This window comes from Eleutherodactylus coqui, chromosome 3 (genome assembly GCF_035609145.1).
Source record: "Eleutherodactylus coqui strain aEleCoq1 chromosome 3, aEleCoq1.hap1, whole genome shotgun sequence".
In the NCBI taxonomy this organism is placed as follows: Eukaryota; Metazoa; Chordata; class Amphibia; order Anura; family Eleutherodactylidae; genus Eleutherodactylus; species Eleutherodactylus coqui.
Genome location: NC_089839.1, coordinates 9,723,047 through 9,747,511, shown reverse-complemented (window position 1 = coordinate 9,747,511; position 24,465 = coordinate 9,723,047). Strand labels below are relative to the sequence as shown.

At 51.5% G+C, this 24,465-nt stretch overlaps 1 protein-coding gene and 5 non-coding genes across 6 annotated transcripts; all 6 read right to left on the bottom strand.

Moving 5' to 3' along the window:
- Positions 1-74: 74 nt before the first annotated feature.
- On the bottom strand, positions 75-23,434 carry WDR43 (WD repeat domain 43). Its single transcript, XM_066595107.1, has 18 exons — positions 23,178-23,434; positions 17,057-17,191; positions 16,795-16,913; positions 16,050-16,170; positions 15,287-15,426; positions 11,730-11,832; positions 9,944-10,008; positions 9,191-9,362; positions 8,318-8,404; positions 6,865-6,999; positions 6,626-6,763; positions 6,456-6,542; positions 4,436-4,467; positions 3,624-3,687; positions 3,402-3,515; positions 2,798-2,870; positions 2,050-2,096; positions 75-1,058 (listed from the first exon to the last, which is right to left on the bottom strand). Exons 1-18 carry the CDS (start codon positions 23,385-23,387, stop codon positions 900-902), a joined length of 2,001 nt encoding a protein of 666 aa, XP_066451204.1. The 5' UTR covers positions 23,388-23,434; the 3' UTR covers positions 75-899.
- Positions 3,223-3,302, bottom strand: LOC136622674 (small nucleolar RNA SNORD53/SNORD92). Its single transcript, XR_010791866.1, has one exon. It is a non-coding gene; the product is annotated as a small nucleolar RNA SNORD53/SNORD92 (small nucleolar RNA).
- Positions 5,336-5,415, bottom strand: LOC136622673 (small nucleolar RNA SNORD53/SNORD92). Its single transcript, XR_010791865.1, has one exon. It is a non-coding gene; the product is annotated as a small nucleolar RNA SNORD53/SNORD92 (small nucleolar RNA).
- On the bottom strand, positions 7,668-7,747 carry LOC136622675 (small nucleolar RNA SNORD53/SNORD92). Its single transcript, XR_010791867.1, has one exon. It is a non-coding gene; the product is annotated as a small nucleolar RNA SNORD53/SNORD92 (small nucleolar RNA).
- LOC136622671 (small nucleolar RNA SNORD53/SNORD92) lies at positions 9,551-9,633 on the bottom strand. Its single transcript, XR_010791864.1, has one exon. It is a non-coding gene; the product is annotated as a small nucleolar RNA SNORD53/SNORD92 (small nucleolar RNA).
- LOC136622670 (small nucleolar RNA SNORD53/SNORD92) lies at positions 14,551-14,632 on the bottom strand. Its single transcript, XR_010791863.1, has one exon. It is a non-coding gene; the product is annotated as a small nucleolar RNA SNORD53/SNORD92 (small nucleolar RNA).
- Positions 23,435-24,465: the final 1,031 nt, after the last annotated feature.

The following is a 24,465-nucleotide window of genomic DNA, read 5'->3' as shown; positions in this document are numbered from 1 at the left end:
TACTGCCGCGCCCAAGCCACCAGGAGGATTACAAACGCGGCGTGCGATAACAAAATGGCAGAGTACCCGGGCGGTAAAGGAGAACTATATTTTTTTTTTATTCACTTTACAAAGGTGGCGATAGAACCGGCGATTAACATCTTCATTTATAGACAAATATACTGTACATTATACCGGAGGTTACTGAGCGCACCGCATTCTGGGCGAAAAACGGGAAAAATATATGTGAGTGTAATTTTTTGCAGTTTTATCACTTTATTAAAAAGTAACAAAAAAACAACTGCGGAAATCTGTCCAGAACCGGTAAAAAAAAATAAAAAAAATTAAATATTTCGATAGCGAGAAAATCACATTGTTACCGAGGCCGCAGCCCCGGCTGTATGCTGATCGGCAACCGAGCCAAAAACATATGAAAAGCGGGTCGAGCCGAGAAAGTCACCGTTTTATTGATATTAGTCTGCGAACAGTCAGTGCGGCTGCAATGATGAAATGTTTTTGAAGTTTTTGTTTTTCACGCTGAGTGGTTAATGTCAAAAATTAACAGTGAAAACTATAAAAACCTCCCACTGCCACCGAAGATACATTTCTCCTGTCTGTTTTTATAAAACCCCAAAGTGGGGGAGGGGCAAAAAATATATACCAAAAACTATGGAAAGTGGCGATTTTTTTTCTTTCTTTCCAGAACATAAATCATCTGCGGACGTTGTGTGATTAGTTGGCGAGAAACCCGGAGAACACGGAGGGCGAGTGGGGCTCTCAGAAAGGCAGAAACGGTTATAGGAACATTCGCGCGAGGTCCCGGCGCTGCTGCCGCCATTTTCTCTACACAGCTGTGTACACAGTCTGCACAGTGACGGACGGGCACCTCAGAACAGCCGCCCACCACGTGGGAAAAGTCGTTATTCTTCTTCACTTTCATTTCCAGGATCAACGTCCGAATTAACTTTATCCACATCCATCTCTTCCTCCGAATCCTCGTTGGAGCCTTCAGATTCTTCCTCTTTTTCAGATTCCTCCTCCTTCTCCTCTGCTTCCTCGTCTTCCTCTTCCCAGTTATCCTGAAAAAGAGGGGAAAAAAAGGCAGATGTCAGATATTGGAACCTTTTTATGTCAAAAACTACAAATGCTGGAGAACAGGGCCACCCAGCGGTCAAAATGGAGAACTGCATTCATACAGATTGTGGCAAACTGCACCATATCTCAACACCGCCACCTAGTGGTGATAAGTTTCTGCACAAAACATTTTCAATTAGTTTAACGGGGTAATCCTACGATTTAAAGTTTCTTATCGAAACAGAGTTAGACCTGCCCCTTTCGGTTCGACAAAGAGGGCACTTAGTATCGTGGCCTCCATTGTTGGTGATGTTATAGGAGAGCGACGGGCAGCCGACTCATTAAAATAATAATATATTAAGGGATATCAACATGCTTTTTGTGGCATTTTAACCCTTTTGTAGTATTAGTTTCAAGGTGCAGGACTGCAATGAACAAGCCCGGTACCACAGAAGAGTTAAAACGCAGAATACAAGCTTTAAAATGCCACCAAAAGCGTGTCTTCAGCTGTGATAGAACCGGAGCTACAGCTGTTGAAAGTAGAACAGGCTCGATTTGTCAAACTTTCAAGTCACTTTCCTGCAGAACGAACAAAGCTCGTCGTAAATGTCTGAATGGGGGTGTAAAGCTTGTGGCCTACCCATAGGATATGAAGTATCTTGTCTGACTGTTGGGACGCTCACCAATCAGAAGAAAGGGGGTCCCAAGTGGATGCAGAAGTGGTTGAGCATGCATGTTACAGCTCCGTCTCCATGGGATTGACTGATCCAGCACAGTGCACCTCCCCGCTATCCCAGCCAGTCCCATAGAGATGAATGCATCACAGCCCACATGCTGCACTACTCACGGAGACACAGGACTCCCGTTCGCATGATCAGTGGGGGTCCCAGCGGTTAGACCACCACAGATCAGACACCAATCCTCTATCCTGTTGGCTGGGGATAAGTTTTACATCATCCCAACCCCTTTAAGGAGACTAGAATGACTTGTACTTACATCAGACGCGTTGTGTTCCTTGTTGGGTTCTTCATCCTCGGAAGATTCTGCAAGATACAAGCCGTTCACTTAATGCCAGCCGCTAACAACTGAAGATCGAAAAGCAGAAATGAAATTCTACACCGCGGACCCTTTAAGACCCCACAAACAACCATAAACCTCGCCCAGAATCTCTTCCACCTGCGGCCGACTGGTGATGCAGAGTATCCAGGGGTTTTCTGCACACCGGCCTTCATAGCTGAAGAATTAAAGTTCTACACTTTTTAACCCCTTAGTGACCCAGGTGGGGTGAGGAGATCTCCGTTCCTCCCCACTCCCCGAATCTTTAGAGACGAGCGGGGAGATACTCGGCTAAGGCACTACTCGCTCGAGGAATGTGCCTTAGTGAATATACTCACTCATCTCTAGTTAATAGGCTTTTGGTTTCAATGCTTCATTGTCGCGATCTCCGCTTCATGACACAGAAATCAAACATCCATAGTAACAGCCAGACACTGCAAACCTGTCCGGACTCCATCCTTCTCACAGCTGAGGGTTTGTTACAGTTGTATATCCGGTCTCTGATGTAAACACATCATCCTGATAGTTTGTTACAATGTATCAGTCTGGAGTTTGGGCTGTAGATTCTGCCCCTCCCCCCCCCCCAATAACACATTGTGACCAAGTCCTGCCATATCTAACAGCGGACAAACGTGTACAGAACGTGATGCGCTTTGTGTTGGTCCTGCGCCGACGCCGCGGCTCCTACCTTCTTCGTACACCAGCTTCGCCTGCTTGCTGCTCTGCATCGAGGTCCGCTGCGCCATCTGAAAAGCTCCAATCTGGTGGGGAGAAAATCAACAGCAACGTAAGAAAACTGCACTTTGTAGGAGCGTTACAACGTCTGCACCCCAATAGTGATATCTAACTACATGCCGACTACTCTGTGCAGCTGAATAGTCTATTGCTCTCTGCTATCAGCCAGTTCAAGCTGTAGAGAGGCCAACTGCGTGCCGCTCAAGGAGATGTAATTCATTAGAAAAACATGGCTGCTTTCTTCCAGAAACCGCGGAATGGCTGTCTGTGAGATTGTATCAACTGCAATACCGCAGACAACCTGTGGACCGGAGGGGTGCTACCGCTGAAAGAAAGCAGCCATGTTTTACTTATTCTGAAACACCCCTTTAACCCCGTAAGCTCAGACAGCCAAGAGATGACACATCACTGCATTTCAGGCAAGATGCGAAACCGTTCTCTTCATGTCATCACCGCTAATAACTCCCAACCGACTGATCCGGCTCCATACCAACCCCGACGCCATAAGGCACACATGTACGTCCAAGAACACGTATGTACGAGCCTCCACGTCTCACCTGTGTGATGAGAAGGTAAAGCTTTCCGTTTAGACGGGACAACTTCTGCATGGCCTTCACCCGCATCTCCAAGAACTGATAGAGGGAGCCCAACTGAGCGCCCAAATCCGGGAGCTGCAAAGACAAACCGGAGACTTCAAGATCATTGGCCAAGATGATCGGACCGTCAAGAGGAGACTCAGGTAAAAGGACTCTATAACAATGGCGAGCGGCGATACTTACAGCAGACAGGTAGGGCGCGTGATGCACCAGCGCCGCCTTCACCCAGCGCACCATAAACATCGCACTGCAGGCAGAAAACAACGATTACAAAGGATCCGCTCGGCCAGACGGCGCAGAGGAGATTCAACAAGCCCAAGGCGCTAAGATTCTGGCATTGAAAGGGTTTAAACTATTGACGAATCCACAGGATGGGTAATCAATCCCCGATCAGAGGGGATCTGCCACTCCGGATCTTTTTCAATCAGCTGAAGCCGCATCCCATGCATTGGTCACATGACCCGAGAGCAGCTCAGTCCCGTTCAAGTCGAAGGGACCGAGCTGCAATGCCAGGCTCCACTGCTATACAATGTCCGGCGCTGCGCTCGGTATGGCCTGAAGTGACAGCAGCTCTCGAGTCCGATGTCACCTTCATGAGTAAACCGGCATGGATCCTAGAGCGGCCGGTCCCCCCTCCCCCGAGGACAGGTCAGTAATAGTTTACAAAAAATATTGCGCAAGTCCCTTTTGTTTTTTGTGTCCCGCACAAGACTAGGCGGTGCTAAGGGGAGAGGGGCGCGGCCAAAAAGTGGTGTAAATTATAGCTAACATTTACACCCGCTTGTAGCGGCCATAGACTTCAGCCTGAACGCACGGACTGCGGGGCAAACAATGAACTTGGTGCACATCACCCGGGGCCATCAGAGTACAGCGCCCCCCTACTAGTGGAAGGAGCAGCGTCCCAGGAGCACAGAGCACTTGAGGCAAGGCGCATGCTGATCTTGGGGGAGGTCACATGACTTAGCGTTACTGCGTGTCGGTCCCAGTGTTCTCACCCGTTAGGATGTCCTTGTAACCTTTTTGTTATCTGAAAAATTAAAAAACAAGTAGGGTTAGAAAAATATCTAATGCCAAACCTCCCCGCGCCCACAACGTGCCGCCGGGGCATCACTGTAAGTCTCTTGCACTGACATGGAACTAACAGCGCAGTCTGCAAGGAGCGTCCTGCATGAAGTACTCTGCAGAATGCAAGAGCTCCCTCTAGTGGTGGCTGCAGGCAGAAGGGTTTTTACTAAGGATGAGCGAGTATACTCGCTAAAGCACTCCTCGTCCGAGTAATGTGCCTTAGACGAGCATCTCCCTGCTCGTCCTTAAAGATTCGAGGACCGCTGCGGCTGACAGGTGACTCGCGGCGGGGAGCAGGGGAGAGCGGGCAGGAGAGAGAGATCTCCCCTCCGTTCCTCCCTGCTCTCCCCGATCCGTGGCGGCGCCCGAATCTTTAAGGACGAGAAGGGAGATACTCGTCTAAGGCACATTACTCAGACGAGTAGTGCCTTAGCGATTATACTCGCTCATCCTTAGTTTTTACCCCTTCGTGACCATAACGCTGTTTGAGTTGGTGGCATGAGCAACGCAAGAAAACTGCACACGTCAATAGCGATATCCAATGTACTACAGGCAGAACGTGTTACAGCAGACTATAACTGGGCAGCTGAATACAGTCTATTGCTCTCTGTTATCAGCCAGTTCAAGCTGTAGAGGGGCCAACTGCATGCCGCTCAAGGGGTTGTAAATCATTAGAAAAACATGGCTGCTTTCTTCCAGAAACCGCGGAATGGCTGTCTGTGAGATTGTATCAACTGCAATACCGTAGACAACCTGTGGACCGGAGGGGTGCTACCACTGAAAGAAAGCAGCCACGTTTTACTTATTCTGAAACACCCCTTTAACCCCGTAAGCTCAGACAGCCAAGAGATGACACATCACTGCATTTCAGGCAAGATGCGAAACCGTTCTCTTCATGTCATCACCGCTAATAACTCCCAACCGACTGATCCGGCTCCATACCAACCCCGACGCCAGAAGGCACACATGTACGTCCAAGAACACGTATGTACGAGCCTCCCTCCTCGTCTCACCTGTGTGATGAGAAGGTAAAGCTTTCCGTTTAGACGGGACAACTTCTGCAAGGCCTTCACCCGCATCTCCAAGAACTGGCAGTGTAACCCCTTACATGCCACAATCGATAACCGCATCATGTAAGTAGATGACAGGGGGAGGGGTTCTGTCGCCCATCGGCACCCCACAGTGTAATTGCAAGGTATCAATGGATTCCCGTGGCAGACGGAGCCCTTACAAAGGCCTTCATATCTGCCGTGTAACTTTGCCTATTAGGCCCCGCCTCCAGCAGAGTAATGGCTGCAGTCATTGGCTTAGTAGAATGCACTAAGTAACGCAATGTACTAGCCTAGCGATTAAACAACTGCATGCCAAAGTGTCCTTGAGGTACTTAAAAAAAAAATTTGCATATTGTGTTGTCTGGGTCTTTACGAAAACAACTATTTTTTTTGTTATTTATGGCAAATGGCGAAAGCCATAGGAATAATTTTTAAAAACAAACGCCAGCAGCGCCATTTTTCTTTTGTTCACCTCTAAAAAAAAATAAAATAAATAAAAAAAAGCATCCCCAAAAAAAAAAAAAAAAAGTCACCCGTACCTCAAACTGGTAGCAATAAAAACTACAACTCTTCCCGCGAAGGAGCCCCCAGAGCTCCGCTGCCGCAACAATATTCTTGGTCTTAAAATGCGCTGATGCAGATTTAAAGGGGTCATCCAGTGAAATACTATTGATGACCTATCTTCCCTGTACTGGCCGGGTTGAGGCTTCAACTCCGACCTCTGTGTATTTGCGGCGCTGACAGCATGCGCCCGCTTAGCTGATCAGCGGTGGTCCTGAGCGGTGGACCCCGATCGATCAACTACTGATGACCCATCCTAATAAGATTTCACTGGAAAATCCCTTTAAATTGTGTGTGTGCGCAAAAAAGTAGTAAAACAACCCCCCGTGGTCCTCACCTCGTTCACCAGCGGCACGACGCAGTGCACCGGCAGCTTGGCCACCGTCCTCTTGATCTCAGTCTCATTATTTATTAGGAAAACTTTCTGTAAAGGTAAAGAGCGAGAGGTATAAAGCGCCATATAAAACAGGCGTGGAGTCACATGACCGCGCTCAGACCCGGCCTTACATTTAAGATGTTGGAGTCGCAGCTCTCCAGGCCCTGGAGGAGAAGAACCGAGAAGTGATCCGCCCTGGGGAGGATGGTTTTAGTGGGGGGTTTAGGAAGAGCGATGTCCATGGCACCGAGTCTGTCCTCAATGGTGTCCTGCAGGAAACAAGATGGGGATTAAGGTGGTGGGTGGGTATGACTCCACCAGTAGAACAGCGAGTGCACATAGAGACGGACGACTTCTAAAGCGCACTCACCTCCTGGTCGCCCGGTTTCCGCTTCCCTTCCTGCGTCTCAGAATTTACAGTCATGGCCGTCACGGTGGCGCTGTGACCTGGGATCCCGGGCATGAGAACCTTGGTGTCCGCTGCCTTCACAACTGGCGTTTTCACCTGTTAAGGAATCAGAAGTTTTAGCGTCCGGATGCTCCTATAGACATTACTGGCCGCGCCCACAGCAGCGTCTAAAGGTGCAAAAACGGGAGTTTTATGAACTTTCGCTTTCATTTACAATTAAAGTCGCCACAAGGCCGCCTGCCGCTGCTCTCGCGGCCACAAGCCCGCCTGCCGCTGCTCTCGCGGCCACAAGCCCGCCTGCCGCGGCTCTCGCGGCCACAAGCCCGCCTGCCGCGGCTCTCGCGGCCACAAGCCCGCCTGCCGCGGCTCTCGCGGCCACAAGCCCGCCTGCCGCGGCTCTCGCGGCCACAAGCCCGCCTGCCGCGGCTCTCGCGGCCACAAGCCCGCCTGCCGCGGCTCTCGCGGCCACAAGCCCGCCTGCCGCTGCTCTCGCGGCCACAAGCCCGCCTGCCGCTGCTCTCGCGGCCACAAGCCCGCCTGCCGCTGCTCTCGCGGCCACAAGCCCGCCTGCCGCTGCTCTCGCGGCCACAAGCCCGCCTGCCGCTGCTCTCGCGGCCACAAGCCCGCCTGCCGCTGCTCTCGCGGCCCTGCCCAATGCACAAGTTGGACTACAGGTAGCACAAAAAGGCCAAAATGAGTGGGGAGGAGTTATTACAAAGCCTCCGCCACCAAATTGACGTTCATTAAAGACTTGTGCAGGTTGTCGGCTCAGACAGCCAAGAGATGACACATCACTGCATTTCAGGTATGATGCGAAACCGTTCTCTTCATGTCATCACCGCCAGCAATTCTGCACTGAGCGGCACTGCAGGAGGGTCCTAGCAAATATACACCTAGCAGCTTTGTATTAAAGGGACTGTCTAGTTGTAAACTAGTCACAGCCTATCAGCAGGATAGATCATCAATAGTAGACCGACAGGAACCCCGCCAACCAGCTGTTCGCTTTGCCTGTGTGCATTTAGCCCATTTCTGCAGGAAGCATACAGCTCCATTCTCCCTGCAGTGGCCAAGCTTTGTACTGCAGGCTGAGCTCCCACTGAAGTGAATAGGAACTTGGTCTGCAATGGGCTCTGCAGTGAGACCGGAGCTGTCTGCTTCCTGCAGAAGTCAGCTCATTGTATGTGCACACCAGCCCAGCAAACTGATCAGCAGTGGACCCGGGTGGCCAATTCCGCTTCCAATCCCTTGGGGCATTCAGTTTTGGGATCACCGGAGGTCCCAGAGATCAGACATTCATCGTCTAACCCATGGAAGGGGGTAAATGTATTTAATACTAAAATGTTTAAATCTTCCATTTCCGAGCGTCTGATGCGGGCGGGGGAAGGGAAAGGGGGGGAGGGGCGGTGGAACTCACCTTAGTCACAGTCATTTCCTTCCTGAGTGTCAGCGTCTTCTTGACATCTCGGATTAAACACATGTGAGGCTCGTCTGTCTTCAGGACCTTCACATTGAAACAAAGGAAAGTTAGTTGGTGCCGATCACCCGGATCCCCGCACTTCACTACCGGAGCCAGCGCACATTCTATCCATCCCCAGCACGCGGGCATTTCAGTCTCTGACCTCCACAGTATATCCGCAGGAGAGGTCATGAAAGTACAGCAGATGCGGCTGCCACCCTTGGGACACACCGTAGCTCCAGCATTGCAGAAAGGGAATCAGTACCCGGTTACCAAAACCCCCATAGAAGTCAATGGGAGTTATGCAAAGTGAGCTACAGTTTCCCCAAACCCGAGTTACAAAATAGCGTGACCCACTTTGCTGCACTGTTTGCGCAACTCCCATTGACTCCTATGGAAACTATGTTAATGTAGTGAAGCTCGATGGCTGTTTCTTTAAAGCTTCATTCACATCCAGATCCATATTGCAAGTGCATTTGTTTCCACGTACCCATCAGCCCCCACTGACCTGCATCGGGGTATTAAACGTGTGTGAAAAACACTCTAAGTGCATTAAAAAAAAGTTGCACGTCCCATTATAGTCCGTATTTCAGACTGAAACCTCCAATTAAAGTCTATGGGATTGTGTAAATACGTGTGATAGATGCATACTCCTGCATGGAGGCAACACAAATCAATGAGGCCCTCTTGCATTTTTTTTTTTTGCGCACGAGCCCCAAGCCTTGGCCAGCGCGGACTGCTGGAACAGATCTAGATACATGCAGGACCCAGAGAACTGCATCCATCAGAGCTGTATGAAAGAGTATCCCTTTAAGCCTCCGCATGACGTACCAGTTTCTCAAAGAGCGGCTGCATGGAGCTGCCATAATAGAGCACCATGGACTGCTTGTCGGGGCAAAATCCGGCAGAGAGGATCGAGACCGGTTTGGGCGTGGAATCCCCATCGCCGCCTGACGTTGCTATCTGTACTGTGCAGGTGGGAGCGAGAGGCTTCTTGTGGCTCCTAGGAGGGAAAAAGGAGAATAAACCAGACAGCGGGTTACAGGGAGTCACAGATGCATCGCTAAGCGGAGCCCCAGAGGGCTACAAGTGTCCCCCATTGGCGGGCACCCAACTTCCCTAGTATTTGAGAAGCCTTCGCTGGGTCAATCGCATACAGAGGGGGGGGGGGGGGGGGGGGGGTCGCTGGCAGAGCTCAGACACAGCCAAGGAAAGGTCGTCATCACATACAACTCAGCGAGTTGAAACCACATAGTTGGGTATCATCACAGCAGCTGCCAAGAAAACCCGGGGTGAAAGCACTATGACCGGGCGCAAAAGGGCGAGCGGGCAGAACGCCACCAGCAACACACAGAATGAACACATTTTAGGTTGGGTAACAGAAAGGACAGGATGGTACAGCTTCATAGACAAGAGCAGCCCAATGCCAACAAGAGGCACAGAAAGCTCACAAGGTGGCATTCATCAGGCTGGCAGGAAGACTCCGGGCTCTTGTAAGCTTCCTCATCAGAGGACGACAGATGACCGGCATATAGAGCAGAGCAGGAAACGGTTAACAACTACGAGACCAAATATGTAACCTACCCATTTAACACATGTTCAAATACGTGCATCTGTCCATCCCGGCAGACGACGGCGAGCTTCATGGGCTGCAACCAGGGAACAGGCGAGGAGGAGGCAAGAAAAGAAATTTAACAAACAGGTAAGCTGTGCAGCCTTAGGTATACATAGGAGGCAGTATTATAGTAGTTATATTCTTGTACATAGTGGCAGTATTATAGTAGTTATATTATTGTACATAGGGGGCAGTATTATAGTAGTTATATTCTTGTACATAGGGGGCAGTATTATAGTAGTTATATTCTTGTACATAGGGGGCAGTATTATAGTAGTTATATTCTTGTACATAGGGGGCAGTATTATAGTAGTTATATTCTTGTACATAGGGGGCAGTATTATAGTAGTTATATTCTTGTACATAGGGGGCAGTATTATAGTAGTTATATTCTTGTACATAGGAGCAGTATTATAGTAGTTATATTCTTGTACATAGGGGGCAGTATTATAGTAGTTATATTCCTGTACATAGGGGGCAGTATTATAGTAGTTATATTCTTGTACATATGGGGCAGTATTATAGTAGTTATATTCTTGTACATATGGGGCAGTATTATAGTAGTTATATTCTTGTACATAGGGGGCAGTATTATAGTAGTTATATTCTTGTACATAGGAGGCAGTATTATAGTAGTTATATTCTTGTACATAGGAGGCAGTATTATAGTAGTTATATTCTTGTACATAGGGGGCAGTATTATAGTAGTTATATTCCTGTACATAGGGGGCAGTATTATAGTAGTTATATTCTTATATAGAGGGGGCAGTATTATAGTAGTTATATTCTTGTACATAGGGGGCAGTATTATAGCAGTTATATTCTTGTACATAGGGGGCAGTATTATAGTAGTTATATTCTTGTACATAGGGGGCAGTATTATAGTAGTTATATTCTTGTACATAGGGGCAGTATTTTAGTAGTTATATTCTTGTACATAGGGGGCAGTATTATAGTAGTTATATTCTTGTACATAGGGGGCAGTATTATAGTAGTTATATTCTTGTACATAGGGGGCAGTATTATAGTAGTTATATTTTTGTACATAGGGAGCAGTATTATAGTAGTTATATTCTTGTACATAGGGGCAGTATTATAGTAGTTATATTCTTGTACATAGGGGGCAGTATTATAGTAGTTATATTCTTGTACATAGGGGGCAGTATTATAGTTGTTATATTCTTGTACATAGGGGGCAGTATTATAGTAGTTATATTCTTGTACATAGGGGGCAGTATTATAGTAGTTATATCCTTGTACATAGGGGGCAGTATTATAGTAGTTATATCCTTGTACATAGGGGGCAGTATTATAGTAGTTATATTCTTGTACATAGGGGGCAGAATTATATAGCTAACAGCAGTAGACCTGGAATCAGAAGTCTCCCTCTTGTACTTGCGCTCAGGGATCACTTAGATTAGTGACAATTACTTTAAATACTAGTGTTTCGTCAGTGGAGATAAAACCGCCCCCATGCTACTTTCTTCTAATTTTGCGCACTTTTCTCAGTTATAACACATGTGCAACTTGAGTTTTCCCTTTGAGTTCTTCGGTATCGCTGCAACGGCAGTACAGAATGTGGTGGGACATTTGATATTGGCGTACCACGGGGAGATACGCCAATTCAGTAGAGCCCACAGGGTGATCTAGCTATCACAAGAACAAGCAGGGACCATACAGACTGATAGTCCTGAGAAGGCGGATAGCAGCGACATCTCCCCCCAGTGATCGATTGTCAGGAAGCAGAAATCTTACCTCCTCTTTGCTGTCGGATGGTGCCAAGTCTATAGAGACTGGTGATGCTGTGAGTGTGAAGGTCAGGACTGCACTCTTCTGCTTCATTTCGGTCCTGACTTGCCTAAAAGACAATTTGAAGCGTTCAACAACTGAAGAAAAAATGCTGTATTATCCTTTATCCCTTAAAGCGGTTGTCCAAGTTGGAAAGCCTCAGTATAACTCCCTCCCCATGCAGTAGAAAGCGATATACTCTCCCACGACGACACTCGGCCGCTCGCTCCAGTCTGGTTTATGCGACGCTGTGGGGGCTGCAGCCAATTAACAAAGCTCAGCAAACGATCGAAGGCGTAGATCACTAGTCGTTATTTAGTTTCAGTACATTTATGAGGTTTTACTTTTTGTTCTACTACTTAAAAAAAAATAAAAAAAATTCTGTAACAAAACAAACAATTTTCTGTAACCATAACTTTATTTTTTTCCATCCACATAGTTGTGTGTGGGGGGAAGGAAGGGGGGAGAAGGGGGTCTTTCTCCAGAACGTCCTCGAGTTTCTACCGGTATCAAATTGGAATTCATGTGACTTTTTGATCACTTACATTTTTGCTTTGGTGACCCGAAAAGGCAAAAAGAAAAAAAAAAAAAAAAAAAAAAAAGGAAGGGGGCGCAATTCTAGTGTTGCTTTCTTTCTCGATGTTCATTGTGGGGGATTTATGTGTTACTTTGATAGATTGAACTTTTATTGGATGCAATGATACCAAATAAACTTTAAAAAATAAAAACCTAGTGTTAAAAAAAAAAAAAAAAAAAAAAGGGAATTCCCATGGGGGGGGGGGGGGGGGGGGGGGGACTTGAACTTGTCATCATTTGATCACTCATTATACCCCATTTTGACACGCAGTCTATGAAGGCATCTATTCGTGGCAGCCATTGCCCCCGGCTGCCATGACAAACGAAAGTCATCCCACGATTGCATTGGGAATCCGCTCGCAATTCCTTTCCCTATAAACCCAGGACCTAACTGCGTCGTGGTATTAAGTGGTTAAACGGAAAATCCTCCAACTCCAATATACTTTTGGTCTTAATTTGTCTTCAAGATCTCTGCTTGCAGTCAATGAAAAAAGCATTCTTGCCTTGTTTGCTACAATTGTGTCCAGTTCCGAGCGCCGCAGCAGCACAAGCGTCTCCTGGCGGACAGTTTGCTGCAGTTCATCAGCGATGATGAAATCCAGACTATTTAGCCAACTGTACGCTGTATACAACTGTAACAACCTCTCAGCGGTAAGCAATCTCTATATACATTGTATCAGACACAGGTAGACAACAAAAGAAAAAAAAAGTTTTTATTGGGTCAAGATTTTGAAAACTGATGAATTCAAAAAAGGCGTTTAAGTTGGAGAAGTTTTCATTTTAAAGTTTTGGCCGAAGGTTGAGACACAAATTGTGGTTTTCACAAAGTTTGTCGCTTTATGGCACTAATTTGCATTAAGGCCAAACGCACGCGGGCGGATATTCCATAGCGGGATTCCCGACAGATTTCCCAGCCGTGCCCGCTGCCATAGGATTGCATTAGATAACGCAATCGTATACAGACGGCCGCGATTCGCCCGCATGAAATCTTGGGCGGTAAACAAATTGCGGCAAGTCCTATTTCTGTGCGAGTCTCGGGGAGGCCCACACAGAAATGCCACTGGTGAGGCGCCAGGTCCGCGCTGCGCATGTACTGGCTGGTCGGCAGCCGCCACATAGAGCGGGGAGACGCCGGGAGCGGGTGAGCAGCAGGGGTCACTGCTCACTTCCCGCTGTGAGTATTCTCTCAGCTGGATCTGACCCGGCCGTCTGCAGGAGGCCCAAGTCTACATTATAATGAAGAGCGATGAGATGAATTAGTATCAATTACAAAGTTATTCCTCGCCATGAAAACTTACTCATAGGGCTTGTCTCTCTTCTGTTTTCAGACGGCTCCGTACATTGCAGGTTGATACTGCAGGCTGAATCCGATTGAAGTGGCCTGCAGTACCCGCCTTGGCCACTGCACAATGTACGGTGCTGTCTCATAACAGCTTGAAGAGGGAAAACCCCTTTCAGAATTGGGCAGCAAAAAAAGTCACTTTTCTCCATGAAAAACATCAAGGTCAGACTGACGTCCTGCAGGAAGTAAGGGGACTGCAGAGGACGACGAAGGGGGGTGGGGGGGGGGTAGTCGATTCCTCTGATGAAGCCCATTCGGACTGACTAGGACATCCGGAAGAATGAATGCATGTCGGGGCGAAGTGCAGAAGTCTTGAAATATAAAAAAGTTAAGGAGGGTCTCACACGGCTGGATTTGGATTGCAGAAGCCACGATAGTCACCCGCACGGACGACATTGCATAGGGGCTGCGGATACCTGCGTCATCGTCTAGCAATGTCCGATAGCAGCGCGCCGCAGCCATCTTCCATCCAAGTATGCATGGGCCGGGGACTGGACCAGATTGCGCTGTGGGCTCCCGCATGCAGACTCTGCCCTGTCCATGTGAGACCGGCCTCCCTGTAAATCTTGGCTCTTTCCTTAAACTTCATACATTTGTCAATAAAAGTCTAAAAACTTGTGAAAAGTTTCTAGTTGTTCTTCAGTGACCGCAGAAACATCCGACTAAAAGATCTGAAGCCACTGAAGCCGCAGACTTTGTGAAAACCAAGATTTGGGTCATTCTCAAAACTTTTGGCTGCCCCGTAGACTGGGCTGTATTAGGGCCTACGGACATCCTGTGGGGGTCCTCCCTATCCTGAAAGGGCCCGCCTCTAAGGGGAACCTCTAATCCCTATTGACAAACGACACTTATCCTTGCGGACGGCACGCGGCGCTCAGACACAGCCAAGGAAATGTCGTCTTCACAGAACTCAGACAGTCGAAACCACATTCTAAGGGTATCATCACAGCAGCCGCCGGTGCCCATCGCACACAGAACTTGTGCCAAGTGTTACTCTATAGCTTCAGACGGGTTACCTCACACGAGCTGCAGAGTGCTCGCCCGTCGCTCGCTGTGTGGGCGAGATGGGCTGGGTTCACACTGGGCGCAAATCCCGCATACATTCTTAAGCCCGGAGACCGAGCAGCGAAGTAAACGGGATTTGCAGAAGTCTCATCCACACGCAGCGGTCAAGCCGCGCAGAAACTGACATGTGGCGAGTAATTCAAACCCACGACACGTTGGTTGCATCGCCGTTTCCGCTGCGGGCTCTTCTCTCTATGGGGAGAGATTTCCACAGCGGAATGCAGGCAAACAAGCGGCTTCAAACCCGTTCCGAATGGCGCGAGTTTTGAAGCAGCCTTTCAGCTGCAAAAGTCTTGCAGAATTTCCGTGCGGACGTTCCGCATGATTTTAGCGGCATTTCCATCCCGTGGGACCGCGGCCTTAGGAATCACATTGCACTCTGGGATTTACAGTTTTTTGAAGCACGTGATTTTCCGGCGCATGTGAATCACACGGACCGCGATGCGACGATCTTGGAAAAATACATCGCACAGAATCATAAAATGTCGCAGTCGCCCGTGTAAATCCAGCCTAACAGAGGCAAACCAATAACCCCACTTACCACACGCTTATTAACCGGTCATGAATGGATCCAGACAAGAAGTACAAGCCGGTGGTTTCCGGAGGAGACCGAGAGTCTGCGGCTGCTCTGATTGGCATGAACATGAGCGAGGTGACCAGTGTGGAATGACCTGTGAATTGCTAAGATGAGAAGAGGAAGAGTATTAGACAGCAACCCGAATGTGCAGCGACCTCGCGCCGTCTTCTGGGGCGAGCAGCTCCGGACATTTACTGCTGCCGCCATTATTAGAGCTCTGCCATGCCAAGGGTCGCCGGTTATCACATGAGAGCCAAGACCAATAGAAGAAACCGTGCTGCAGTTTGCTCTACATGGCGCTGAGTGCTACGCAGGCTGGAAGAGAATATATGCCGTATCCGTCTCCTCCAGGTCCTCAGATGTCTCTGGACAGCCAAACATCTGGTCCTGCTAGACCGCAGTTATTTACAGAGGGGATTAAAGCCCAGGAGCCCCGTTCATGGCGCTCAGACTGTTTCAGGTTAAAGAGGACATCCTAAATGAGACACTTGTAGCGCATCCACAAAATGTGCGATAAGTCTAATAGATAAGGGTCCCGCCTCTGGGACCTACCCCCCCTCCCCCTGTTCAGATGAATGCAGTGGCCGACCACCTCAGCCCTCCGCCATGGGGGCAGTCAGGACCCAAACTAGAGGTAGGTGCCGGTCCTAGAGTTGGGACCCTCATTGTGTATCCCATATCAGATGGGTATAACCCTGCAATGCCCCCCACCTCTATAGTGACGTACCCTGGTGACTTCTTTGGTTTGCAGATCCCACAGTTTGATCGTCCGTCCTGCAGAGAGCAACATTTTTCCATCTGGACTTAAGCACAGGCTGCTGACGCCGACGCTGTCGCCTTTCCATTTGCTTTGGGAAGAGAGAAGGAGGAGAGAACGGTCAGCATGTTCTGTAGGACCCGACTTGGCAGGAGACACTCGCTCACCCGAATGGAGGGCGCTTATTGTTACTCCCTGCCCTCCAAACTTTAAAAAGTTCTACATTAAGTTATGTGACCCGCGAAATTGTACCCATAGAATCTACAGCTCGCTACACAATGAACCCCCTGATGCGGCCGTGACGGCGGAAAAATAACAAACGATGGCATATGAAAAGAGGAGATGAAATCCACCCCCAAAATAGTCGTGCCCTTAGGACTACAAGAGGCCGTGCCACTAAGGGGTTAAGGATTCTACATGGCAGAATCTGATGCAGTTAATCCGCGGCCCATTATATTCATGCCGCGGTTTATATGGCGCAGATGTGATGGCGACGGTTCACTTCTTGATGCAGATTCCACATTGGGAATTCTGTATGCAGTTTTGACCATTGAAAAAGGCTAAATTCGTGCGCGGACCCGCAGGTTACAGGCGCACGGCCGCGATTTTAGAGATGGAATCTGCGTGGAATGATCCTACGTGGTTTCCGGTGTGAACATACCCCTGGTAATGCTTATCATGGCGGCATGTGACCGGCTATCCCCACGTTACTCACCACTTCACTTTGTAGGTCTGTGTGTTCCATTCCACGATGTGTTTGTCCTGTGAACAACTGTACAAGCAACCGTTGTCCTGATGCCACCGGACGCAGTTCACTTTCCTGTGATGGCTGACCTGCCATCAGGAGCGAAAGGGTTAATGCAGGAATTAAAAACAGCCAAACGAGAGTTGAGACCGGAGCCGCTGCTCTCCGACTTCTGCATGGAGTTACAGTTTGGGCTCTCACTTAGCTCCCCCTAGTGGCCAACCACACTCACCAGTTTGCTCTGTAATTCCCCTTTGACAGTACTGTAGAGCAATATGTCGCCGGTGGCCGTGCCGATGGTGAGGATGTCGTACGGGTCATCGTTGTCTACGGCTTCCGATTTCCTGCGCTTTTTCTGGTGCGCTTCCTGGAGGAAACGGGGAGAAACGAGGTCAGCAAAATATAAGAGGTAACAGAGCGATAATATATAACCAGGGCGAGACCACCGCCACCCCCCAGCGCAATAACCCAGGTGGGGCGAGACCGCCGCCACCCCCCAGCGCAATAACCCAGGTGGGGCGAGACCACCGCCACCCCCCAGCGCAATAACCCAGGTGGGGCGAGACCACCGCCACCCCCCAGCGCAATAACCCAGGTGGGGCGAGACCACCGCCACCCCCCAGCGCAATAACCCAGGTGGGGCGAGACCACCACCACCCCCAGCGCTATAACCCAGGTGGGTGGGTGTGGGGGGGGGGGGGGGGGGGGGGGGGCGAGACCACCGCCACCCCCCAGCGCTATAACCCAGGTGGGGCGAGACCACCCCCCAGCGCTATAACCCAGGTGGGGCGAGACCACCGCCACCCCCAGCGCTATAACCCAGGTGGGTGGATGGGGGGGAAGCAGCGAGACCACCGCCGCCCCCAGCGCTATAACCCAGGTGGGGCGAGACCACCGCCACCCCCAGCGCTATAACCCAGGTGGGGCGAGACCACCGCCACCCCCAGCGCTATAACCCAGGTGGGGCGAGACCACCGCCACCCCCAGCGCTATAACCCAGGTGGGGCGAGACCACCGCCACCCCCAGCGCTATAACCCAGGTGGGGCGAGACCACCGCCACCCCCAGCGCTATAACCCAGGTGGGGCGAGACCACCGCCACCCCCAGCGCAATAACCCAGGTGGGTGGATGGGGGGGAAGCAGCGAGACCACCGCCGCCCCCAGCGCAATAACCCGGGGGGGGGGGGGGGGGGGGTGTTCGAGACCAGTGCCACCCCCAGCATGCAGCCGAGTGCTACACCATAAACTAAAGTCATGGGCTCCAGGGAAGGGGGCGCTGCTGTTCCATGCAAGCTCTCTCACTGCACCCCTCTGACCAGCGGCGCTGCGCTCACTAGAGACCTCCGAGGTGAGGGGGGCGCTGTGGCTAAACAGCTGATTTCTAGGATGGTGCAGAGTGACGGCTTCTCTTGTGGAGATGCTGCGTGTAAACGGAACTTCAAGGCGATTCTGGCATAACCCCCGAGTTTGGTGAGAAGAGGGGACCCCGATACAGATATGGCTGACGAGCTGCAGAACTCATGGGGCACACAAAAAAAACGTCAGAGCGTTGGCGAACTACAGCCTTAATAAGTGCCGACACGCCAGCGCGGAAGACGACCGATCCCAGCTTAGAAACTAAGAAAGTCGGCGCAGTAATCGCCCGCTGCCCCCCGGGGTTGCAGATGTCGTCCGGTCATGTTCACATTGTGCGTTCAGAGCCGCCCACCCAGTGCTGCCCCCGAGGGAGCTGTTGTACACAGGAGTGACTGCGGCAGCCATGTTGGACCAGACGGCCATGGTGGAGACGGATTTCTCCATTTTCAACCATTCTTGCCTGGAATGTTTCTTCTCCATTCTGGAAAGCCCCTCTAATTTCCCGGACATCCCGTTCATCGTTACGGCGGATTTATTAGAGCGATGGCGGCACAAGTGTGCGGAGGACAGCGGCCACCAACCAACACGCTGCGCTTCATCCACCTGCACTCGCTGTCAAGTCAACTCCAAGAGGCGGCTCATGTACATTAATACATACAAACGTGCGCCATTTTAAACATGGCAGCGTGACGAGGACAGCCCTGTGTGTGCGGTATGGGGGCGTGGCAGGGCGCTGGCAAGTTTTATACTCACCCACTCCAGCGCCGGCACCTTGTAAAGTAGACGCACGGCACGAAAATCTGACTTCTCAGGCCTCCTGTCCACGGGCAAAAGAAGAATTAAAATCCGCAGCGGATCACCCGCAAGCGGATCCGCACCCCATTGACCACCCGCGGGGTAGATAAATACCCGCGGATGGTCAATAAAAAGGATTTTAAAAAAAATGAAGCATGAAAAAAATGTGGACCATGCTCCATTTTCGTGCGGGTCTCCCGCGGGGACGGCTCCCGCGGGCTTCTATTGAAGCCTATGGAAGCCGTCCGGATCCACGGGAAACAAACAAAAAAAACGGCATTTACTCACCCGCTTCGGTTCTTCCCTTCGCCACAACTCCATCTTCCCTCCGTCGCGGCCGGATCTTTTTTCTTCGGCCGGCGCATGCGCGGGGCACGTCACCGACGTGCCCTGCGCATCCGCCGGGCCGAAGAAAGAAGATCCGGCCGCGACGCAGGGAAGATGGAGTTGCGGCGAAGGGGAGAACCGGAGCGGGCAAGAGGTAAGTTTATTCTTATTTTCAGCGCTCATGTCCGCGGGGCAGGAGGGACCCGCTGCGGATTTTCCATGGACACGAGGCCTCAGAGTCCTATGCGCACTTCTCCATATTATCGGGCGGGATTAAAGCCCAGGTCCAAGTTCTACGTATTTACGGTACTTTGGTCCTTAATGGGTTAAGCTGTGCGACCCGCTCTTAAGGCTCATTCACGCGGAAGCATGCCGGCTCGGTCCGGGAGATCCGCCGTTCACACTGCCCGTATATATATATATACACACGTATCCGATGCGTATCGCCACAACGCTTTTTTTCATGCGTGCAAAAAATTAAAAAATACAAGGCGGCAAAATTTATCTCACTCGTTTTTAAACCGCCGCCTCCCACCAACACGAGGAAAAGCGCAGCGATTCCGCACGTGACTGTGTATCCCACAGACTTTATTGGTCGATTCTGGTCCGTGATACGAATCCCAACGCGGCGGGCTTAAAAAACGTCCATCTGAATAATAACGCGAACCGCTGGGATTTATGGTCTTAGAACACTCAAAAAACACGTGCGTAACACGGACGGAGCGCAAACTAGTGCGAATGAGCCCTGAAGTGCGCTAACAACATCGGATTGGTGGGGGTCCGACCCCAGGCAGCTCCGGGTCAGCTGCTCGCAGGTGCTGTGGTGCAGGCAGGGAAGGAAGCTGCATTACCGCCCGCCGCCGCCGCTATGACAGTTGCGCAATACAAGTCGCCATATATAATGAGGGGAAAACGGCGCCCGCTGTGATTGGGGTGCTGAGGGACAAACGCCCGCTGACCGCTAAGGATGCACGAGGCAACACGGCCCACCCTGATGGACACTATGCTGACGTACCATCACCAGCCTCCGCTGGCTCCGCCCATCACGACACACGAGGACCGTTCTGTCGCCATCACCCCGTGACCGCACGGACATCAGATTTCACGTTTCCATGTAGAATTTCTATTCTTCTCTTCCATCACGGAACAGTAAAGCGAAGAGATTCGCACGCCGGACGCGGCGCTGCTGGGAGCTGCGGACTACAAGGGTCCATTTGGCTTCCATCACCTTATCAGAACAAAACAAGCGCGGTGCGCGCCATTTTCCCTGGTATTAATAGTGGAAGCCCAAACCGGAATCTGAAGAGCCGCATCCCACCAACGGCCGTGTGACCCCCACAGTCCGCAGCGGCGCCCCCAGAGTACCTCATCTGCGCAGAGGCATTTTACTGCCAGGCAACATTGGCGCTGTGATCCAAATGCCAGCGGCGGCGGCGAAATGCAACCGAACAGGACTGGATTTTTGTGACCATCATCTTACACTGCAACGTAAATCCCGCGTGACCGTGTCTGCCTGCGATTGGCTGTTTAACCAACGGACTGCGGCGCTGGATCGGTTGTGCCGAGAGTCACAATTTAAGGCTCATTCGCAGGAAGTCCTATTGGTCCGTGACAAACACAGCATCTTCATGTACGGAAACTGTGCGCGTTCCCTGCTTATTGGCGCTTTTTTTTTTTTGCGCATGGTCCATGGATGGGATGTCTGTGCGTAAGGATCTTTGGCGCAACTCACCCACTTTGTAGAAGTACGGTGTAAGCCATCATTTCCACAGGCGATTGCAATAGCGGTTCAGGACGCTCGGGACAAGACTGCATTTACACACGCGCAATTTTTAATGCGAGGGCGATGCATTTTGGAAAAAAAAAGTGTCGCATCACCTGCAACTTCCACGTGCGCAAAAATCATGTTAATCCTCTAGTAAAAACAGAAAACTACATCTCGCTTCCACGAACGCAGGAAGGAGGGGCGGCTGCAAAACCGAACCGCGCACAAGTGGGCTGCGCTGCGAATCTTAGATCTCGCACTATTGGCACAAGTGAAAAATTGTGCGCGGAAATCACCCACTGAGAGCAATGTCATCTGCAAGAGCGATGTCTGGGCGCCCCGCGGCCGCGGACCACACGCCCCGCAGGAACAGGCGCTTTCTAAGGCTCGGTTCACACGGGGCGGACTTGCTGCCGAATTTTTCTGCGGCAAATCCGAAATTAGCCGGCCATGTGGCGAGGTCTGTCAAAAATCTCGTCCACACGGGGTGGCCAATACGTTGCGGCAAAACCAGCGCTGCAGCACGGATTCCCGGGACGGAGCACGTCAACTCCACCCCCGTTGCGGCCGCACTCCTCTCTATGGGAGAACCGCCGCCGCAACGGAAAAGCGCGCAGCGAAGTGCCGTCCGGTTTTGAAGCTGTTCTTATTCCGCGGTTTTTCGCTGCGGCAAAACCGTGAGATTTCCGCCCCGTGTGACCCGGCCTGCGGATTCATCTGCCGTATTTTTGTCCTTCAGCCGCCATCTTTTTCTCCCGCGATGTTTGGGGCCGCCTTAATATCGCTTTTCACTGACTTTTCCCCAGTTTTTTTATCTTTAGTTTTACTAAGTTTTGTCTTTATCAGACACTATCCCCCTGTAGCTGGGGCATCCATAGGGGCCACATCCATAGGGCCCCAGTTACAGGGAACCTCCCACTATAGTAACAATTACTGGCAGAGCTGATCGGGGTCTGCTGGGACCCTGCAGCTCTGCTGTAACAGGGGATCCCGCGGTCATGTGATCGCCGGCTCGCGTACTGGAAGTAATTCTTCTACTTTCAAGAACAGAGCAGCCATCGAGCGCGATGTATCCGGGAAAGGAGAAGTGGTTCTAAACAGCACCTCCCTTCTCCTCTGGGCCCGCGGCTGTCTGACAGCCCAGCACCACAGGCTGTAATCCCACGCTGTATTTCTACTAATTAAAGCGCCATATATTTAGCTCATTGGTCATTCGAGGGTTAAGGACGCGGCCCTTTGGTTCTCCTGTTTTTTCCTTCCCTGTGCAGCGAGTACATCGCAACACCACAGTACTGCAGTGTACTGCGCTCTGATGGGTGATCTGCAATGGCGGCTCTCAGAAGGCTCCGGGCTACCATGGCAACTGAATGACACCCCTCACCCTCATCACAGGGGGCCATTGAGGACATGTAAATCCTGCGATCAGCCCGAGCGCCCGTTGTACGGCGCGGATCAGAACCTCCATGATGTGACGGGGGAAAGGGAGAGTTTTCCATCTTTCTCGCAGATTGGCGCAGTTTATCCTTCATCGTGCGGATCCGCCATCCTCATCAGCCAAACGTCACCATCGGTGCAAGTCAGCGACCACATCGGCAGCGCCCCCGATCCTTCGCCCCACAACATGGGGTCCGGAGGAGCAGCTGCTGCCGTACACTGGGCACATGTCGGGCCGCCTAAGTCCTGGCACCCCCTCGTTCACCCGGGCAGAAGCGTCTTTTGGGCAAGTAGCGTGCATCCTCGTACTTCAGCCGCTCGGGCGCAAATCCAGCGTGTAAAGCAGCCATTAGCGGCGCAATCCCCCGTGTTTCCCCCAATGGCGGCTGCGATTCAGTTCACGGATTTCCTCGTGCGATTGAACATCACGTGAAAAAAATCCACCCGTGTCCCCGACGGCGCCGCCATCCGTGACCGCGAGGTACATGCGCAGAGCAGCGCGTATAACATGGGGCGCACGTGCAGAGCACCCCAACAACTCCCCCACGGGCCGGGCATGTGACACGTGACTCTGCAGACGGCTCCGCACCCCACGTGCCGCTGACAGCCGCCGCCGCCGCACACACGTGTTACCTGACCGGCCGCACACACCTCCCGTCAACCCCCTGGTGCTCACCTGGATCCCCCGGGCCGGCGCCCAGGCCAGACACGTACAGGTGGCGCTGAGGTGCGCGGACGGCACGTACTCTCTCCGCAGCGCCGCCACGCGGGTGTCCCACACCTGTATCCTCCCGTCCACACCGGAGATGGCGAGCAGGTCCCGGCTCCTCGGCGAGAAGGCGCATGGACGGGGGAGCGGCTCATACACGCTGCCCGCTGCCGCCATTGCTCCGCTCCGATCGTAGCCACGTGTTTAAGGACGGAGCATGCGCACAGCGATCGAGGGAGGCGATTCCCGAACAGGACGCGCCTCCGACGTGACGTCATGGCGCTGCCTAGATGTCGTCTGGACGCACGCAACGTAAGCCTTACGCATGAGGCGGCCATTTTGTTGGAGACCAAATCATAGTGTATAACAAGGGAACTGCCGCGGTGGGGGAGACCTCGGTGTTGGCAGCCGCTGCTCTCTAGGATGAGGAAGTGCCTCTCCAGCACGCTGACTCCGCGTGGGGCGCTGTGGGCCGCCTCTGGTCAGCTGGGGACACCCGAGGTGCGCAGTGACGCATCAGGTTGTCCCCGCCGGTGGAGGTCACGTGGTCTGCTCACTGCATGGCCGGGTTATAAGGCCGCAATCACGCAGTACAGTGCTATTAGCGCCTGGCATCATTGTGAAGGGCAGTGTTAACAAGCGCTAAAATGAGCAAACAGCGTTAGAACGCGTGTTTGCGGAGCCCCGTTAAAATTGATGACGGCGCTGAACCGCAATTAAGCCAACGTTTGAACCCGCCGGTCTGTAAGCTCCGCTGCGTCCGGTGCCGGCGGGGAGTTCACAGATGGGCTCGCTGCAGAATCTTCCCCCACGTCTTTGTACCGGCGGTCCGTGCGCGGATTTAGCCCTGTCTGTGGCGGATTCCGCTGTGTGAACATACGTGTCGCTACGGTTCGTTCCCACGGAGATTCCGCAGCGTTCCCGCATCCAAGGGAGTCGAAATCTGCTCCATCGCTGGGGATTGTGACTCTGAATCAGCTGCTTCCACGCAGTTATTTCCCCCCCCCCCCCCACCTCCCGATTCCTCTCGCTGTCCGCGCGGCCCTTCACCCGGCGCCCGCTGGTCAGCTGATCCCTCTTACGTATCACTATATCGGTAATCTGGATGTGGAAGGCAGCGCCCTGCAGGAGCGTCACCTCGCGGACCGCCGGCCGGGGCTTATAACACGGCAGGGAACTGGTTAATGCAGTTGCTGAAAAGCACAAGTTTAGTTTTACTGTTTTTTTGCTACAGTTTAAAAAAAATGCAAAAAAT